The 20,779-nt window shown below is 41.9% G+C and overlaps 1 protein-coding gene across 1 annotated transcript in view; it reads left to right on the forward strand.

Moving 5' to 3' along the window:
• The first annotated feature begins 651 nt into the window (after positions 1-651).
• The window catches only part of SIK3 (SIK family kinase 3), a 242,595-nt gene continuing 222,467 nt past the window's right edge, over positions 652-20,779 (forward strand). The window contains exon 1 of the mRNA XM_044919695.1: positions 652-924. Within this exon, the coding sequence (XP_044775630.1) occupies positions 652-924 (273 nt within the window). The remainder of the gene's footprint in view (positions 925-20,779) is intronic.

Here is a 20,779-nt window from a genome sequence, read left to right on the forward strand (position 1 = left end):
AGTTTCCCTATCCCCCCTGTATTCGGTGACAATCAGATTAGTTGTACCGGGTGAGCAGGGCTGTGTTAGGAGAAGGAATTTTACTGAAGAATTCCCCTGCCTCGCTACCAGCTTGGTTACAGTTTCTCGTAGCTATTCCTGCCTTTGTGGCCTCAAGCGCTAAAGTGGGACAAGGCCGGTATTTTTGGTGATGAGGAAATATTTTGTTTTAAAGGAGGCTGGGTGACTGCTGAACTGGGACGGAGGTCACAGCAGGGGTCGTATTAGCCATTCCCGGGGCGACTGGGGACCCGGCCTGGAGCCCGGCGTCCGGCACCCCCGCCTCGGGAGCGCTGCGGCGGCTGGGAACTGGCGGGCACGCTTGCGGTGCCCACCGTCCCATCCCCAGAGGGGGGCACCCGGGAGCCAGCGCCAGAGGAGCAGGGCCCACGCGGGAAGGTCGAGCTCGCCGGTGAGGTCACGGTTGCCATGGCTGCGGGCAGTGACGCGCGTCGGCACGTGACGCGCGGTTGCCATGGCGCCGGGCCCCGGCGGCGCGGGCGCCCCGCCTCCCGGAGTGACGTCCGCCAGGCCCCCCCTCTTTTTCCCGCCCCCCTGCCCCCTCCCCCCCGCCGGCTCCCCGCGGCCCGGGAGGTTTCACTGCACAACAAGATGGCGGCGGCGGCGGCGAGCGGAGCTGGCGGGGCTGCCGGGGCCGGAGCGGGGGGAGCCGGGCCGGCGGGCCGCCTGCTGCCTCCGCCCGCCCCGGGGCCCCCGGCCGCCCCCGCTGCCGTGCCCCCGGCGGCTGGCCCGCCGCGTCCCCCAGCCCCGGCCTCCCGCGGGCCGGTGCCTGCCCGCATCGGCTACTACGAGATCGACCGCACCATCGGCAAGGGCAACTTCGCTGTGGTCAAGCGGGCCACGCACCTCGTCACCAAGGCCAAGGTAGTGGCGCGGCGGGAGCGGGCGGCTGCGGGGCTGCGCAGCCCGGGACCATCCGTCCGAGTGTGGCGGGGGCAGGAGAGACCCGCGACAGGGAGGCTGAGGGGTCGGCGCGGCGAGCGGGGCTCGGGATAGTGGAGAGCGTTGGGGATCGGGGACACGGACGGGGAAGGGGGGCTGTCGGAGGGGAGTGAATAGGGGGCGAGCCGAAGGTAGGGGACGCCGGGGAGCCGGCAGAGGGAAACTCCGTGGCTGAGGGGGCCAAGGGGGGGGCCCCTGGAGCGCGGAGACCTGGGGTACCGAGGAGCCGGGGATGGGGAGGGGGTGCTCAGCCGGGGCTCTGCGGAGGGTAGCGGAAGGGGTGACTGGAAAGAAGAGATTTGGAACTCTCACGGAGCCGGAGACTGTAAGCTAAGAGGACTCTGGAACCAGCAATTAGGAAATCCTAAGGGAATGAGGGCAGGGGGATAGGAAATGTGGACAGCAGGATGGGGGAAGACAAGGGTAAACTGTCAGCCGAAGGGGGGGGGGAATTAGGAGGGGAACAAGGACGATAGGGGCATGTACTGGGGGTGTGTGGTGGGTGCAGGGTACTGGGAGATATGAGGGACCTGGTACCTTATGACAGATGCCAATCAGCGTTTGATCGTCTAAGACTGATGGATGGTAGGAATGGGAGCCCGAGGACAGACGAGATTATTGGAGGAGGCGAGGAAGAAAATGGGGAAATTTGAAGGAAGAAAATTACTTTGCTTTTCCACAGGAAGGGGCTCAGGGAACAGAGGCCCAGGGCGCCCCATGTTCATGGTGGCAGTAGGTAGTCAGGGGTTAAATAATTTGGGAGAGCTGGGTTGCTGGTTATTTTTAGTTGTTGGAGGGTCTGGAATCATGGGCTTTATAGAGGCAGGGTGGGCTCTCAGCGGTGGGGGTAAAGCCTGGTGGGTGATCGAGGAGGTGGATGAGGAACCCAGACACTGGAGCATTACACTCATTGGGCCCTTTGGTTCTCAAGGGATTTGTGGGGCTGTAGTAGTGAAATTGGCCAAGGTCAATTAGGAAGCCATATAAGTACACATACACGGTTTTACATATAAAATTCATTTTTGAGGAAATGTGGGTAGCCTTCTACATTGGAAGTATTGGAATCAAAGTCATCAGGAAGAATCTTTTGGTTTTGAGAGGACCCACAAAGCCCATTTGTACTCCAGATTTCTTGCTTTGCTCACTTGAATGAGTACTTTCAGTGTAGTCATTCATTATATCTAAAACTGCAGTTTGTGTTTTCCTTCAACCTGATGAAGAACCCTTACAGCTGCTGCTGCTTCCTACCAAAGCCACATCAATTCCTCACCTCCTCAGCCTAGCCCTTATCATCGCCGACCTTGTTTTTGCTTTTATGGCAACTGCTTGTTTTCAGAAGCCAGTAACTTATCTGGGCCTTCTCTCCTTCTCACTCACAACCTGAAGTTCCCTTTTCCCTCCTTTTTGTCAAAGCCTACAAGGGGCCTTTTTTACCAGGGTGGCAGGGTAGGTGGCTGTGGAAAATTGATTGGTCAGTTTCACTTCCTCTGGGGGGCCCCCTTCAGCCTTTTTGTCAGTTTTTTATCAGAGGGCCTCAAGTCTGCAGGTCTGAGCTGAATGATATACCAAAGTCCAGGGTTCTCTGATGTCAGCCTTGGACCCTGAAGGGGGACTAGACTGAGCCAAGACTTGGGTGCCTCTCTGCCTGTCCCCCTACCCCCAGGTGTTTACAGTTCTGTTTACTGTTCCCTAAGCCAAAGTTATGTTTATAAACAACCCTAGTTGTTCGAGAGCTTTGTTCCTTGTTTCAGCATTTCCTTTTTTTTTTTTTTTTTTAAATCTCCCCCTCTCTTCTAAGTAATCACATTGAGCTCCTGTGATTATTTTGCTCTGACCTCTGGGGGATGGACTCCATGAACTTAATTGGTTTCCTGGTTTATGGTATCTATGATTTAAATAATTTTGTGTCTTGCAGCCCTTGGATACACCAAAATATTGATAAAAAAATCTGTGACAGACAGGGTCATATGTTTTTGTAAATGTAACTGCTAACAGTTGATTCTTGGCTTTATATATAAAAGAGACATTTTTATCTTCAGTAGTCAGCAAAGCCAGTGGCTAATTATGGCTGATCTGCTTGCTTTCTAATTTTCGTATGTATGTGTGTGTGTGTGTGTGTTTCTTGGTTTTTCTCTGAGGCCTTGGTGTCCTTTAGGACTGCAGCATTTTAAACATTAGCTTGTTTATAAACGGGTTCACTGTTTATGTTGGTTTTTATCTTTGATCATTTGTGGTGTGCAGTTATATAATTTGTATGTATGGAAATATTTGAAATCCTGAATGAGACTGAACGAAATGGCTTGGACAATGAGTTGCATGTGTGCAAGGACCACACCAGCACTCATTTGTGTTTCTGTAGCAGTGTGCAATTTCCTAGTTACAGTTACAAACGCCCTATCTTTTGCTGCTTAAATTACTCTGACGACATGAGTAAAGCTTAATTCACAAGGAGTTGTCATGTGCTCTGGGTGAACGATGAGCATATTTTGGCCTGCTCCCTGGTTATCTGGATCCACGTTGGAAGGGATTCTTAAATGCTGACAGCTTAGATGTGCTTAACAGCTGTTGACATACAGTGTGATGGCCTATTAAGGCCATGGTGTGGTTATATAATGGCGAGGCAGGTGTCTAGTAGGTTCTAGTAGATGCAGAAGCTGCTGTTTCAGTTGATCAGGGAGATAGATGTTTCTCCCCATGCACTGCAGCATTTATTTTACTTCTGCAGTCAGGTCACTTGGAACCAAAGAGAGGGTTTTTATCTCTTTCCAGAATCTATAATTTTTTGTTTCATCTTTAAGAGGTCTGTGATTGTTTTCTTTCTCCTCTTCTCCCTGGAAGCCACTGAATGGTCTGGGCTTTTCTTAAAACCATGTCTAACAATCAGACTCAGGTAATTCAGAAAATACTTGCATTAGTCGAAGGAGCATAGGTAATCGGTGCTTTCTGAAAATCAGGGAAGTATTTACGATTACCTTTTCTCACACACACCGTCCATTCCAAGGACTAAGAGGCTAAAGTAAACTTCATTTATTGACTAAGCTACTGCCCTCCGTCCAAAAGAAGTGGTGAAGCTGGCTCTTTCCCAAATTCTGTTAACTCTCAAACCTCCTGGAGTAGGATCCTGGGCTGAAGAGAATCAGTAGAGAAGAGGAAAGAGTTCCTGTTGTTCCTTGGGTTGTTGGGGACTTCTGCACCCTGGCCTTTGTGGGCTAGACTTGATATTGGCAGTTCTGCGGTGCTTAGAGCATCATTGTGGAACAGGAACCAGGAGAGGAGGTTCATCTGTGACCCACTTTGGTCAGCAGCTCACCCTGGCTGTCTTTGTCCTACCTTCTTTGATTCCTTTTTTTTTTTTTGAGAAGTCTTAGTCTGAGGTTCTCTGGCTCTATTCTTTTGGTAGGACACTGTCAAGTATTAAAGAGATAGAAAACAAGATTTTCTGCTTTCAGATTGCTTATAGTCTGTTGCCTGTGCCTAATTATACCTTTACTGATTGGATGAATGGGAACAAAGAGTAGATATATGTTGTATGCATTTTTAAAATGTGTAGACTATACAAGCCATCGGTCAAACACTTATAAAGTGTTATTTCAATGGATATGTATCGCTTGCTTGCTACTGGGTTGTGGTAAGAGCTTGAGCTTTGGATAAGGCTGCCTGGGTTTGAATCCTCTTCTGCTTAATAGCTGGGTGATCTTGGGTCAATTATTTACCTTCTCTGTGCTCAGATGTGGTCATCTTTAAAATGAGATGACAGTAGTACTTACCTCCCAAGTTTGGGTGTTAGGAAGATTAAATAAGATAATATATGGGAAGGTACTGGAACAGTGCCTGGCACATAGTAGGCATGTAGTAAATGTCAGCAGCAGCTGCTGTAGTAAGAAAGATGAGTAGGACAGGGCTCCGCTCTTGTTGCTTTGCATCTGTTTGGAACAGTCCATGAATGCATAGGCCATTTGTTTTGTGTAGGTAGATGTCATCTTCAGGATATGCTTTCAGTGTAAAAATATGAGTTAGCTATTATTTCAGATGCCACTTTGAGGTATTTGGGTTGAACTCCCATGGACTATGGGCTAATTTCATGAAATTGACATTTTTTTTTAAAGATTTTTATTTATTTATTTGAGAGAGAGAATGAGATAGAGCATGAGAGGGGGGAGGGTCAGAGGGAGAAGCAGACTCCCCGCTGAGCAGGGAGCCCGATGCGGGACTCGATCCCGGGACTCCAGGATCATGACCTGAGCCGAAGGCAGTTGCTTAACCAACTGAGCCACCCAGGTGCCCTGAAATTGACATTTTAAAACATAATTTTCCATTAGTTAAACTTTTTTTTAAAGTAAGCTCTGTGCCCAACATGGAGCTTGAACTCATGACCTCGAGATCAAGAGTCGCATGCTCTACTGACTGAGCCAGCCAGGCGCCCCTAAAGTTTTTTTTTTTTTTAAGCAAATGTGAGACTTGTCTAATGACAACTGTGACTAACACTAGCTTTTGCTTTGGGCTGCCCCGCATTTTTAGTGTGTTTTTGTAACTAACTACTCTTTGTTACATTGGTGATGGAAGAGTTTATTTGCGTGCACTCCCCCCCCCCACCAGAGGGGGGGCTCTATTCACTTAAATCTGGTGGTGAATATGAAGAAATATTCCTACAAACTTAAGAATACATTTGCATTTGGGTGCACAGTGTGCTACTTTGAAGGCCAAGGTCAGGATTCTTAACTTTAGATATTACATACAGAAAACATTTTGCCCCGTGACCCCATTCCAAACGTGGACCATCCATGACATATGTGTGTGCTGTGTGGTTTAGTGCAAACTCCTTTCCATGAAGGGAACGACTCAGAGTGGGCAAGGGGTAGTATTTTCATTTCTATAGGTAAGAGTTTAATGGAGAGAGTAGAAGATGCTTATGCTCATGAGAAGGCCGAAAGTGAGATTCATTGGTAAATAGCAAAGAGAATTGTATCAAAAAGAAAATGAAAGGAAGATTACACTAGATACATTTGAGGAAGATAGTTCCATCTTTAGGTAATATAAAAATGATATTGAAAGACGACTGACTTCATTTTGATACAGTTGTGATGGGGTTACTAACTTTGTTGAGATTTTGTGAAGAGCTAAGATTGATTTGGACTAGTTTCTCCAGAGTCAAAATACCAGTATTCCACTTTCAACATCAAAGCTGTTTATTTTAACATTCTGACTTTGGTGCCAGCTCCCTAGAAAGTCATAGATCTGGCTCAAGCCAGAGGTGCCCAGACTAGTTATTTCTGTGCCAGAAGTGCTGTTTTCATTTTCCAAGCATCAATCTGGCAAATGTTTTCTAGTTCACGGCATAAAAGAGAACAAAATGGATGCTTTGAAGAGAAAAAGAAATGTTCTCTACTCACTAGAACCTCTATAATTCTAAAAGACATCAAAAATACCTTTACACAGGGATGGAACCTTTCCCTTATCCATCCATTCATTCAGCATGTATTTGTTGAATCCAGATTTTGGGTCAGGTTCTATCCTGGGGTCTTGAATTTACCAATAACAAGAGAGACAAAGCTCTTGCCTTCTTGGAGCTTACTTTCTAATTCAAGGAGACAGACAAGAAACGTGTAAATATGTAACTTCATATAGTGATGAATACCATGAAGAAAATAAATGGGCTAGAGAGTGTCTGGGGAATGGTGCTGCTTTGCATAGAGTTGTCAGGGAATGCCTTTCCAAGGTGATGAGATATATGTATATAGATATAAGATAGTGGCTATTTGATTTTATTATTTTTTTTTAGAGGGGGGCAGGGCAGATTTTATTTATTTATCTGAGAGAGAGCGAGCACATGAGAGGGGGGGAGGGTCAGAGGGAGAAACAGACTCCCCGCTGAGCAGGGAGCCTGATGCGGGACTCGATCCTGGGACTCCAGAATCATGACCTGAGCCAAAGGCAGTCGCTTAACCAACTGAGCCACCCAGGAGCCCGGGAGAGAGAGAATCTTAAGCAGGCTCCACGCTGATGCAGGGCTTGGTCTCATAACCCTGAGATCATGACCTGAGCTGAAATCTAGAGGCAGATACTTAACCAACTGCGCCACCCTGGCGCCCCACCAGGTAATGATATTTGAGCTTACACCTGAACGATGAAAATAAGCCAGCCTGGGAAGATATGGAAGATAGAATTTTCAATGCAGAAGGAATAGCAAGTACAGTGGTTTTGAGATAGAAATGAGCTTGGTTTATCCAAAGATTAGACCTAAGGTCATGGTGCCTAGAACTAGTGAACAAGGGGAAGGATGGTAGGGGTAAGGTCAGAAAATTAGGGGCCAGATCATATAGGACTTATAGGCCATTTTATGGAATTGAGTATGAAATGGGATTGGCATCAGAGGATATCACAGCAGAGCTCTGGTATCCTCTGATTTATGATTTTAAAAATTCATGCTGGTTATTTTATGGTTAAGGGTAAAAATGCTTTTTCTAATGCATTTCTTCAGATAGGGGAGGTGTTCAATTTTAACAGCTTAAATTCTTTCACGTCTATAAAAGAATGACATACATTTTCCACATAAATTAAACGTGATTGGCCAACAACATTAGCTGATTTGGGGGGGGGGGGCACAAAAAAGATCTTAGACATGTTCTATTCCACCTCTTTCTTTTCCAGAGTCTAGAAAGATGGATTTAATGGAATTTAGAATCTTATGCTTTTAGGGACTAATTAAAGTAGTTTGGACTAATTATCCATTAGATTTTTATCTCTTTGGTATCACCCCTCCCTTCCCCCCCAGCAATTTGCCCAGATTCCTACAGTTAGTTAATGGGGGAGTTGGAATTAGAATCCAGGCATCCCTATTCCTAGTTAACTCTACCCTGACTCCTCCAGTCATAGAAAACATTGTCCTTGCCATCGTGATCTTTTATTAAAGAAACAAGATGTACCTACTAATTAAAGTCTAAGAGATTTATCATTTCTACTAAAACAAAGTCCAAAAGTGAGATGCCATAATGAGATGAAAAATTTCCAAGTCGGGAGGAAGAGTAAGTATGTCGACACTGTATTTCACTCTGTCACTTCTGTCACTTACCAGCAGTCCTCCATGGGTCCATTACTTTGCCTTTAAATTCTATTCAAATACCCCTTCGTGCCACCTTGCTTGACTGAGTCATCAAAAAAACCTTTCATGGGGTGCCTGGGTGGCTTAATAGGTTAAGCATCTGACTCTTGGTTTTGGCTCAGGTTGTGATCTCAGGGTTGTGAGATTGAGCCCTGTGTCTGGCTCCACACTCAGTGAGGAGTCTGCTTGAGATTCTCCCTCCCTTTCCCTCTGCCCTTCGGCTAATGCTCGCTCTCTCAAAAATAAGTAAGTCTGTTAAAAAAAATTAAAAAAGCCTTTCAAAATACTAAGAAAGTAAAAAAAGGAAAGCAATGAACATAGAAAAGGCAATGACCATAAACACAGTCTGCCTTATATAGTTTTCTTTCACCACTATATCTAGCTTACTCCCAGGGAATATGAGTAATTATACTTTTGCTCTGTTGGACTGGTCTGGTCTGGTCTGGTCTGTCTTTGAAAGGACCTTTCTGAGATGAACTCCTTACTTACCAGATCAACAAATTTCTAGGGCGTGGTGCCGTCTTGTAACTCATTAAGAGAACTGGTCACCAAGATACAAACCCTTGATGACACAGGTGAGGACCAAGAGGACCAGTTATCTAGGGCTCCTCTTAGGTGGTTCTCCTTTCTGGTTTAAGAGTTACACCTAGGGGTGCCTGGCTGGCTCAGTTGGTAGCACATGCAACTTTTGTTCTTGGGGTTGTGAGTTCAAGCCCCACGTTGGGTGTAGAGATTGCTAAGAGCTACTATGCCTGTTCCCCAAGTGAATGAACTCACTCATCAAGTGAGTCCCTACCCCCTTCTAATAGTGAGTGGCTTGGTCCCTTTGTGGTATAATAGTATAGTTATACTTTCTCATAGATGATTGATAACATCCAGAGAATGAAAATTATATACATTCTCAGGGACTTTTGTCCTAATGTAATAACTAAGTGTTAAATAACTGGCCTAGGCAATGTCTTTGAGAAGCCTCAACAGCCTTGGATGAATTAGCTTGAAAGGGCTTGTTTTGGATCTCTTCAGAATAAAATTCCTTCAGCTACTACAAGCGTGTTGGATGAGCCATAGTGAGGTTCTGTTGAGGAATATATTTGTTTAGGAGGTGTGCGATCCACTGAAGAGAGGAAGTCTCTGGCTGCTACTTACGTCATGTCAGAGTTTTAGTTTGTCAGAAAGGTAGGAATCAGATTGTGAATACTCAGTCTCATTTCCTAGAAACTGAAAAGGAAGGAGAAATACACCCATGGCCTGTTCAACCTTGTCTGTGTGGGCTGTGCTCACTCAGTTGGATACTTTGGGCCAGTTGTCTTAGACTATATTTAGGTTTTGATTAGGAAGTTCTGAGAATTTTCAAATTCCTGCCTGGTTTCGGCACTAGTGTGTACGTACATGCTTACCAGCAGTGCACTTTACTTTCCATTGCTCCTTTCCGAAGAACTGAATGCCAAGATTCAGGTTAGCTAATCACATTTCTTAAGACCAAATTTTTTTGCGAAAAATTTTTCATTCATTCATTCATTCATTCCATCCATCCATCCATCCATCCATCCATCCATTCATTCATCTACCTCTCCATCCATCCAGCCAGTAAACTTTTGGAAAAATTATTAAAAGCTGGGAATGGATGCTATCTGGCACAAAATTCAAAAAGTACAGATTTATATATAATGAAGTTAAAAGTCTCCCTGCCATCCCAGTACTCAGCCACACAGTTTTTTTTTAGTCTTGTTTCAGAAATATTTATTAAGCTCTCATCTGGATCAGTCCAAATGCTTGATGCTGTTTGTGACATGCTTGAAGTTTCTAGAAATAATTTTACTTAAAGTTAGAGAAAATAATCTAGCTTTTAATGTTCGTTAGGAGGCACAATGTGATATTTAATGTAAGCTCCATGAGGGCAGGGATTTTCATCTGTTGTCTGCTGCTATATTCTCAGTGCTTACTACAATGTCTGTAAATACTCATTTAGTGAATGGATATTAGGATTAAAAAAAAGGGGAGCTGAGTTTGTTTTTATACCCTTCATAGATCTTAGAATTTTATAATTGAATTTTCTATCTCCAGTTAAGATGTTAAAGAAAAGTAATTTTCTATTTTTTTCTCACAAATCTCTGGGTAAGGAGATTTCACAAGCTTTCTGGCAAGTAATTTATTTTTGGCATATCTCAAACTTTCATTATTAGGAAGTTCAGTATATCTAAAGTAAATCCTGCCATTGAAATTCTAGTCCCTTACTTTAAAGGGAAGGTTCTTTGGTATCCAGGCTCGCGGTGGGTTATTTCCTTGAGAAGGCCCGGCGGTATATTCAGCATGGTCAGCCAAAGCCTCGCTTTGTCTCTTCTGCCTTGGAGCCTCTCTTCCTTTGCAGACTCACCAGTCTGTCTTGGGCTGCTAGCACTTCCTGAAATAACTTTAAACTCTGTGTTGAGTTACCTCTGGTTCTTTTCTTTATACTAAGTGATATGATTTAAAAACAGAACAAAATGACTTCTGGGTCACTGGCCCTTAAAGGGGTTACTTTTAATGGTCCTTACCTTTAATGGATTAATTCAGCTAGTATTTGTTGTGTCATCTGTATGGAAAAAGTAGCAACTACTGGTCCTAGAGGACAAGAAGATAAATTTTATTCTCGTCAGGATACACTATAGGTGATGTTAAAGGAGCAGTTGAATGCTTACAGCTGGAGCCTGAAAAGGAGGAAGACAAGAGGTAGCCAGCATAAATTCTTAACTCCAGCCCCATAGCTTATCATTACTAGACTTTCTTCTACCCCCTTGCCCTGTTTCTGTTTTTGTTTTTGTTTTTTTTTTCCTGATTATAAAAGTAATTTTCACTCATGGAAGAAATTTGGGGAAAACTCAGGAACTTTTAAAGAAGCAAAGGGGAAAAAAATCACCCTAATCCTGTCACCTAGAGGCAAGTTATTAATATTACAAAATACATAATCGGGATCATATTGTTATACTGTTTTGTTCCTTTTCTCTTTTATCATTTTAGGCATTTTCCCAACATTAGAAACTCTTTGTAAAAATCAATTTTTTTTTTAAAAATTTTATTTATTTATTTGACAGAAAGAGAGACAGCGAGAGCAGGAATACAAGCAGGGGGAGTGGGAGAGGGAGAAGCAGGCTTCCTGCCGAGCAGGGAGCCCGATGTGGGACTCGATCCCAGGACCCTGGGATCATGACCTGAGCCGAACGCAGACGCTTAACGACTGAGCCACCCAGGCACCCTGTAAAAATCAATCTTAATGGCTGTATATGCTTCCATTGTCTGCCTACTGTCATTTTTTTTTTAAAGATTTTATTTATTTATTTGAGAGAGAGAATGAGATAGAGCGAGCATGAGAGGGGGGAGGGTCAGAGGGAGAAGCAGACTCCCTGCTGAGCCAGGGAGCCCAATGCGGGACTCGATCCAGGGACTCCAGGATCATGACCTGAGCCGAAGGCAGTCGCTTAACCAACTGAGCCACCCAGGCGCCCTGCCTACTGTCATTTTTTGAAACTTTTTTCGTAATTGAAGGCTCTTCCCAGTTTTTCACTCTCAAGTTCTCTGTGATGCCCATTTTTGTACACATGAGGTCTTTGATGCATTTCTGATTTTTTTGCTCAGGATAGATTGTTGGAAGTGAAATTACTGGGTCAGAGGGTACACATGTTTTTAAGATACTTGATGCCTATGTTGCCACATTGCTTTCCAGAAAGGTTATGCCAGGATTAGCCTCCTGGGCATGTCTGAGGAGGCCTCCTTTCTTTATCTTGTATCCCCTCTGCCTTTCAAGGCCCTGCTGTACCTCTGAGCCTAGGGTGTCAGCTGTAGGACAGGTCAAAAGAGAGCAGCTGCCTGTTCTTTCCTTCCCTGAGCCCAACCTGGACGAGGGAAGAGCAGAGTGTGACTCTTACCTTTCAGTCGCTGGTGAGTCATCCTTCTCCCCTGACCTTTCACAACCAGATGCAAACCTACATTGGAGAGCCTTACCTGAACTCTGGCTTTTAAAATAACTCCTCTTTGGTGAACCCGGGTGAGAATTTCAGAGATTAACGAAGGTTGTAATTTACTCCTCCCTTTTTACAGGTAAAAAGATGGTGAAGGGAATTGTAAGGGAAGTAATTTTCTGAATAAATATGCTGATGCAGCAGCGCTATAATGTTTGGATTTGCTTATGTACTCTATGTGTTAGTTAAGAGGTTTTCAAGGGTAATTGGGTCATATGGGATATTGTTCTTAGAATGTTTTGGGGTAACTACTGCTGTGTTTTGGGCATCCGGCGATATGCTTTTTTATCTACAATAGAATACCTCTTATGCAATCAGTTTGGATTATGACTGGCTTGGTTAATTGGGGCAAAAAAACAAATGAAGCAGGGAAATCAGAAATAATGATGCATACATACTTTTAGTATTTTAATTTAAAATATACGTAAGCATTCATTCACTAATCTTTTTAAAAGTGTTTATTATGGAAAATTTCAAACATAAACAAAAGTTGAGAGACTAGTATAATGAACCCCCATGGACTCATCACCCACCTCATGCTGTTACCACCTCATGGCCAATCTTCCATCTGTACCCCTTCCCGATTCTTTCTCTCTGGTTTATTTTGAAGCAACTTACAGAATTCTGTCATTTTATCCATAAATATTTTGGCATGTATCTCTAAATGAGGATTGTTTTTCAAAAAACATGACACCAGGACTATTATCCTACCTAAAACAACAGTAATTCCTTATTGTCATTAAGTATCAAATCAGTGTTAAAATTTCCCTGTCATATATATATTTTTTCTTTTTTTTAACCACTTACATGTTTGAATCAGGTTCTAAATAAAGTCTGTACATTATAATTGATTGATATCCCTTAAGTTTTTTTTTTAATTTGTTTCAATCTATAGGTTTCCCCTCCTCTTTCTCTTTGCAATTTAAGAAACACATTGGCTAATCTTTTGATATAGGGCCAAGGCCTTTCTTTTTTGTATTGATGTCTTGATTGGAGTTTCTTCATCTTGTTTGCATTAAACATACCCCTGGTTTATCATCTATGATTTCCAGTTTGTTTTGCTTTTTTAAAGTAGAGCATGAATTGAAAGGCATTTGTGAAGCAGTATGAGTACAGAATCCCTCTTGAGTTTTATGATTGAGTTTTATGATTCCCTCCCCCCCCAGTCTTTTACATCTGTCTCATCTACATCTAATTTGACTTTACCAAGTCTCTTTAAGCATCCAACTTAGTTTTCATAGAAACAGGCCTTTCTTTTCTCCCTGATTTCACATAACTAATAACAAGAGCACCTGGTAGAAATAGGCTTGGGAAAAAACAATTCTTGGTAAGCGTGCATGTCAGTGGGTGGGAGCAGAAATGTCGCAGAGTAAGAGTGGCTGTTCATCAGGGCCAGGTTGCATGCTGGGACATCAGTTATTTCACAGAGCCAAGGGGGGGGGCATTGGTGATTTAGGCAGGTTGGTTGGGTGGAGGTGGGTTAAGAGAGCTTCTACACGAACATAAAATTAGAAATAAGTGAAAGTTGTTAGAAATTTGGGGACAAGATATTTTCTAGAATCTTTTATTTCTAGTGTATACTTCAGGGTGGTATTTTTGTCCACTTCTGTTAGAGTTTACATGAACTGAACTGAATTTGATAATGGGCCAGTGATGTTAAAAATTTGGTGAGGAAACAGCCAGTCTCTCTAGTTTAAAAGGTTTATATCTGTTCACTGCCAGTGTAGCGTTCCATGGAACAAGTTGACATTTTCATGTAGTAAGTTGTTTTCTGTTCCTGGCAAAAAAAATCTTGGTTCATATGCCACAAGAAACAGAATTGTTTTTATTGTGGAAGGCAGGAGCAGAGCTGTGTGTTTCTTATTTGGATTAGTTGGGCACCTGCAGGATTTCTTACTTCTGCCTCCTGTTGTCCTTTCCTTCTGTCAAAACGTTCATTATAGTGTTGCATAAAGCAGTGTTCGGACAATAGCTGAGTTTTTTTCGTAGCTCGTTTTTCAAACCCTCAAAATAATGTTTTTAGTGATTGCATGTTCTTGGCTTACTTTCATTTCTCCATCAACAGTGATACTGTTATTCTAGTCAAATGGGACAGTTGTATTCCAGCAATGATCTCTGTGTCTAAGTCAGCTGCAGAGACACCACATTCAAATATTATACCTAACTATCTTACATGTGTACAGTAGTCCTGGGACATAATTAAATTTGGGGGTGATACTTTCGGATCTCTATAAAGGATTTTACACCCCTTGCGAATAAAATAACTTGTTTGAGGCATGTTGCTCATTGGCCTCTCTGACATATGCAGAAGAGTGGCTAGTGATTTCAGCCTGCTGCCTCTTCTGATCCCATTTTTCTTCTTCCTTTTCAGTCAGCAGCTGCATCCAGTGCCCTGCTCTCATTGAGCTCTTAGTAAAAGGGGTACTGTTCTCCTGAGCACAACCTCTTAGATCAATGGTGGTTAGATTTTTTTTTTGGTTCAAGACTCCATTTTGGAGTCACATTAAATTTTAAAACTGCATTTCAGCTGTGTTACTACCTGTTTCTTTTTTTTCTTATGCTAGTACCTGTGTTTTCTGCTTTTCCAGCTCTTTGGGGGAACCTTAGGGACCCACCCAAATTGCCTGAGGTGGTCCATAGCAATGAATTGAGCATTGGTGTGGGAGTCAAGGCACACGCTTGCAGATTTAATTGTTGATAGCTGGCAGTTTTCTTTGACCAAATCACTTAACTTCATGGAGCTTCCAGTTTCTTTTTTTGCTTACATATATATGTTTTTAAGAGCTTTATTGAGATGTAACTCACATATTATGCAATTCACTCAGTTCAGTGTTTTTAGTATACTCACAGAGTTGTGCAACCATCAGCACAATCAATTTTAGAACATTTCCTTTCCCTTAAAAGAAATGGCAGATACCTGTTAGCAGTCATTATCCACTTCCTTAGCCTCCTTCCCCCAGCCCTAAGCAACCACTAATCAATTTCTATAGATTGTCTATTCTGGACATTTCATATAAATAGAATCATACAAAGTATGGCTTTTTGTGCCTGGTTTCTTTCACATAGCATAGTGTCTTCAGGGTTCATCCATATGGTAGCATATGTCAGAATTTCATTACTTTTGATGGCCAAATAATATTCCATTGTCTGGCTAGGCTGCATTTTGTTTTATCCATTTGTGAATTGATGGACATTTGCGTTGTTTCTGCCCTTTGCCTATTATGAACAGTGCTGTTATGTACATTCACATACAAATTTTTGTGTGGACATATGTTTTCATTTCTCTTACATATATATACTAAAGAGGGACATTGCTGGATCATACAGCTCCACATTTAACTTGTTGAGGAGTGGCCAAACTGTTTTCCAAAATGGCGGCACCATTTTCCATTCCCACCAGTAATGTATGAGGGTTGCAGTTTTTCTTCATCCTCGCCAAAACTTGTGTTCTTTCTTTTTGATCTAGCTATCCTAGTGGATGTGAAGTGGTATTTCATTGTGGTTTTGGTTTGCATTTCCCTAGTGACTAATGGTGTTGAGCATCTTTTCCTGTGCTAATTGCCAATTTGTAGATCTTTGGAGAAATGTCTATTTAGATTTTTGCCTGTATTTTAGTTGGGTTATTTGTCTTTTTATTGTTGAGTTGTAAGAATTCTTTACATATTCTGGATACAAGTTATCAGATATATGATTTACAGATATTTTCTCTCATTTTGTGGATTGTCTCTTCACTTTCTTGATGGTTTTGTTTGTAGCACAAAAGTTTTTAATTTTGATGCACTAGTTTCTTAATTTGTCAGGTTATTCTAACTCTGAAATAATATGCTCTGTTGTGAATATTTTTCTTCTATTTTTACTCATTCTCTTCCCTTCTCCCACTTTCAAATAGTTCTTCCTTTTCCAGGGCATTTTGTAGCCTCAAGTCTCTAAAAACATCTATGTATGTTTTTATCTGATACATGTGTTTTATGAAATAATCAAGCTTTACAAATATGTAACATAGGAAGTGGTTGTTTTCCTATATCCAGAGAAAACATTGTTAACATTTTATAACGAATTTTCCTATCCATGTGTTAACATTTTATATTTTTCATTAAAAAGGGATCATACCACACATCCGGTTTGCTACTTGTTGTTTTTTTTTAAAATTTAAATAGTATATCTCTGATATTCTTCCATGTTAGTACATTTTGCCCTCATCTCAATCTTTTTTTTTTTTTTAGAATTTTTTTTTTTTTTTAAGATTTTATTTATTTGTGAGAGAGACAATGAGAGACAGAGAGCACGAGAGGGAGGAGGGTTAGAGGGAGAAGCAGACTCCCTGCTGAGCAGGGAGCCCGATGTGGGACTCGATCGCGGGACTCCAGGATCATGACCTGAGCCGAAGGCAGTCGCTTAACCAACTGAGCCACCCCAGGCGCCCCTCAATCTTTTTATTGGCTGCAGAGTATTCCATTTTAGGGGAATAGTATAATTTATTTAAGTTGTACCCTACTGATAGGTTTAGGGTTGTTCTCAGCTTTTATTTATTGATTTTTATCACGAATTACATCTGTTAATGTTTCTGCACATTTGTATTTGCACACTTGTGCTAGTGTTTCTTTTCTATTCCATTTATTTGCTGTTGCATTATTTACTATTCAGAAGACTCAGACTTAATTTTTATTTTATTTTATTTTATTTTATTTTTAAAGATTTTTTATTTATTTATTTGACAGAGCGAGACAGCGAGAGAGGGAACACAAGCAGGGGGAGTGGGAGAGGGAGAAACAGGCTTCCCACTGAGCCGGGAGCCCGATGCGGGACTCGATCCCAGGACCCTGGGATCATGACCTGAGCCGAAGGCAGTCGCTTAACCAACCGAGCCACCCAGGCGCCCTCAGACTTAATTTTTAAAATAAAAAAAATCAAATATAAGAGTTTTATTAGATCCTACTTTGAGTAAACTTCGCAAAAGTTATGTATTCTTTTCTGTTAGGATATTTACAATATTAGGATCTTCTTTTAAAACTAGATGCTTCAGGGGCACCTGGGTGGCTCAGTTGTTAAGCATCTGCCTTTGGCTCAGGTCATGGTCCCAGGGTCCTGGGATCGAGTCCCACATCGGGCTCCCTGCTCCGCGGGAAGCCTGCTTCTCCCTCTCCCACTCCCCCTGCTTGTGTTCCTGCTCTCACTATGTCTCTCTCTGTCCAATAACTAAATAAAATCTTTTAGAAAAAAAACCAGATGCTTCATTTTCTCAGTAATTTAATAGAATAATTCACTAGGAGAGGAATGCCTGCATCGAAATATGAATGCTTCAAGTTTTATACATGTTGCCAAATTGCCCTCCAAGAAAGGCCAAGCTAATTCACTCAATTCAGGAGTGTACCACAGTGCTCTCTCTGTTCTCTTTAACACTGGCAACCAGCCATCTTTTTAGAGAGTCAATCTGACAGGTAAAAAAATGTCATTTTAATTTATAGTTATGTATTAGTGATTTATCATTTAATTTGTCGATTGGTTATTTGTACTGGAATTGTCTGCATCCTTTGTCTACTTTTCTGTTGGGCTTTTTGGCCCATTCTCATTATTGCACAATAGTTTTTTTAATATTAGGGAAATTAGTTACCTCTGAAAATATTACAGGTATGTTTCTGAGTTTGTCTTGTGACTTTATGTGTATGTGTATTTTTTAAAAAATATAAAATATAAACATTTTTCACATCACGCATGACACGTTTCTTTCCTGTGGCATGCAGCTTTAGATTGATTCATTGGCTATGACTTGGGTGAAGTTCACGGAACATTGCTAACTAATCACTTCCTGCTTCTTAAGTGTACCCTCTGCTCTTAGACATTAGAAATTCTTATAGTCTGAGATAGAGTATTCTCTTGGGATTTTCTGTCCGGCTGTCCTTATGCAGGAACCAACATTAGGGTCTTATGAGTGTTAGGGAAGTTTAAAAGTTTAATGTCTGGGGAATGGAGCTAATGGAACAGAGTGTACCAATTGTGAAAGAATCCTTGCTTTCTTTTCTATTGGAACATTATTCCAGAGTGCTTCAACAAAACTCTTAATTGTAAATAACTGCTGATTTACAAGTGTATTTTCAGACGGTTACCCATTTTCTTTGAAAAAAAATAGCGGTTTTGTTAAGCTCTTTCAGACTTTTCCTTAATAAGCCTAACCATGGATTCTAGAAGTATTAAAGTAGGAAAATACTCAAGTAGGTTTGTTTGGGACCCTTCGTCTCCACCCTGGAATTAAATACCACTGAAAATAACCCTGGAATGAAGGGTTTTTGTGTGGCAGGACTGGTGGACTTACACGATTCTTCCTTTCACAAGTCTCGTTGATGACAAATGGGCTTACTTTTCTTTTAGTTGTGTTCTTGACTTTTCTCAACGCTAGTCTTAACTGCGAGATTTTGAGGTGGTTAACTATTCGAGCACACCAATGAACAGCTTGTTAGTAGATGTTATCTCATGTTGATTAGGTACTCTTGAGATTTACTGTACTTGCAAAACACCTGTCTGTATTTGAGCTGTGGTAGGTGGTTGGCTTTTGTGTTTGACTGGAGATTTGCTCCAAGGAAAGCAAATAGCAGTTGGAAAAAGGGAGAAGGGAAGAGAAGGATTCAGCAAATTTCTGTATGCTTTCATTGAAGAGGTTTCCCAATTAGAAAGCTTTTGTAAGCTTGACCTTCTTGTACAGAAGTAACCCAGAGTTTCATCAGGTATTCCATTGAGGTTTTAGAGCTCTGTGCCAGAAAGTGAGAACCAAGGTTGGATGTGAAAGGAATATTCAGAGTTTGAAGCTCATAGTCAACAAAGTGCTACTTCATAGGCTGGGTCCAAAAATAACCTGCCTGCCGTAGGAGAGCGAGCATGGAGGTAGTGCCTACTGCTGTTTGGAGCAGTGTTGTAGGTCCTGTTACGTCATCCCAGCATGATTACAGTCAAGTTTAAGGCAATATCATTTAAAACTTAGGTTTGGGAGAGTGTTGCCTCCGTCAGTCTTACCCCATGGAAGAGTTATTTTACAAGGTTTGGAAGGAGTACTTTTCTGCCACATTGGAGGATATTAACATAATTTACTCTTATCTAAATAGGGGGTTGGCCTGCATCATAGCCTTCTAGTCATTGAGTCGCAGATTAATGATTTGCATGGATCCTGTGGTCAGTCTTCAGTAATTAAGAGACAGAACTTAGTCTTTGGTTCGGAAAAGTTAGCATTGGAATGGATCCCTGAACCAGCCCTGAAAGTAGGAAATGTTATGATCCAGAGGTCCCTTCTAGGGCACACAGTAGAACTCTGAAGACAGTAAGTTTTAGGAGTTTATAAATAATGTTGAGTGTGGAAGTGCATAGCACACAGACGTAAAATTAGCAAGTCAGGAAGTTTGTTTGTTTGTTTTAAAGATTTTATTTATTTATTTGACAGAGAAAGACACCGCGAGAGAGGGAACACAAGCAGGGGGAGTGGGAGAGGGAGAAGCAGGCTTCCCGCCGAGCAGGGAGCCTGATGCGGGGCTCGATCCCAGGATCCTGGGGTCATGACCTGAGCCGGAGGCAGACACTTAATGACTGAGCCACCCAGGCACCCCAGGAAGTTTGACTAGAAGGAATAAATTAACTCTAGTCACTTGATGGAATGAGATCATGGAAGGGAACATAGTTTGTGTTAGGCGGTGGTAACTGTGATGTTGAGGCTGGCCCAGGAAATGAGTTGTCAGGTGTGCCGTCATCCTCATTAATGGTTCCTATTATTTCTTAGGTTTATAGTTGTACGAAGAGATGATTTTTCCAACCCCATCTAGGGGTTCAAAAATCTACAAGCTACAAAAGAGTGAAATACAGAGAAAAGTTTCCTGCCCACACATACCCTATAACCATCCAGATCTCTTTCCCATAGACAATCAATATTCAGTGTCTTACATATCCTGAGATACTTTATGTGTATATAAGTAAATGTGTATATCTATTTACTGTGCTTCTCTTTAAAAACAAATTGTAGTAAATTCTACACACTAGTCTGTGTCTTTTTTCACTAATATATCTTGAGGATTATTACATGGAACTATGTAAGGAGTTTTCTGATTAAAAAGAAATGCTTTACAGTATTCCCATGAAAGAATGTTATCATTTGTTTTTTTAAGTTGGTCCCCTTGTGGATGACTGAGTTATATTGAATCTTGCTAATATAAATAATACTAGAGGATTTCAAGAAATATATTACGGTTTTATATTCAAAAGTAAATGTTTTAAGTCATAGTAGAAACTTCTTACGGTGTAATAGTATCTCAGATCTGTATAATATGTTCGTAAATGTTGTATTAGAGTCTTACTGCAATCCTGTGAGGTAAGTCCAGCATTTGACCCAGAAGGCAGTAGATATCCCTTCAGAACTAGTTTGAGGGGCAGAGGTAGAGATAGAAGAAGCAGGGTCTTCTGACTCCCATTGGATATCTTTTCACTTTACCCAAAATGGGGATGTTCCTGCCAGGATGTAGGGAAGTGGTGGTGGGAGAATAATATGAAATAAAACTGGATGAGTCAAGCTTAAGAGAGAGGGATGTACCTGTCATTCTTCAGACCATTTTTTATTGTTATGTTAATCCCCATACATTACATCATTAGTTTTAGATGAAGTGTTCCATGATTCACTGTTTGTGCATAACACCCAGTGCTCCATGCAGAA

This window comes from Neomonachus schauinslandi, chromosome 11 (assembly GCF_002201575.2).
Source record: "Neomonachus schauinslandi chromosome 11, ASM220157v2, whole genome shotgun sequence".
Lineage (NCBI taxonomy): Eukaryota > Metazoa > Chordata > Mammalia > Carnivora > Phocidae > Neomonachus > Neomonachus schauinslandi.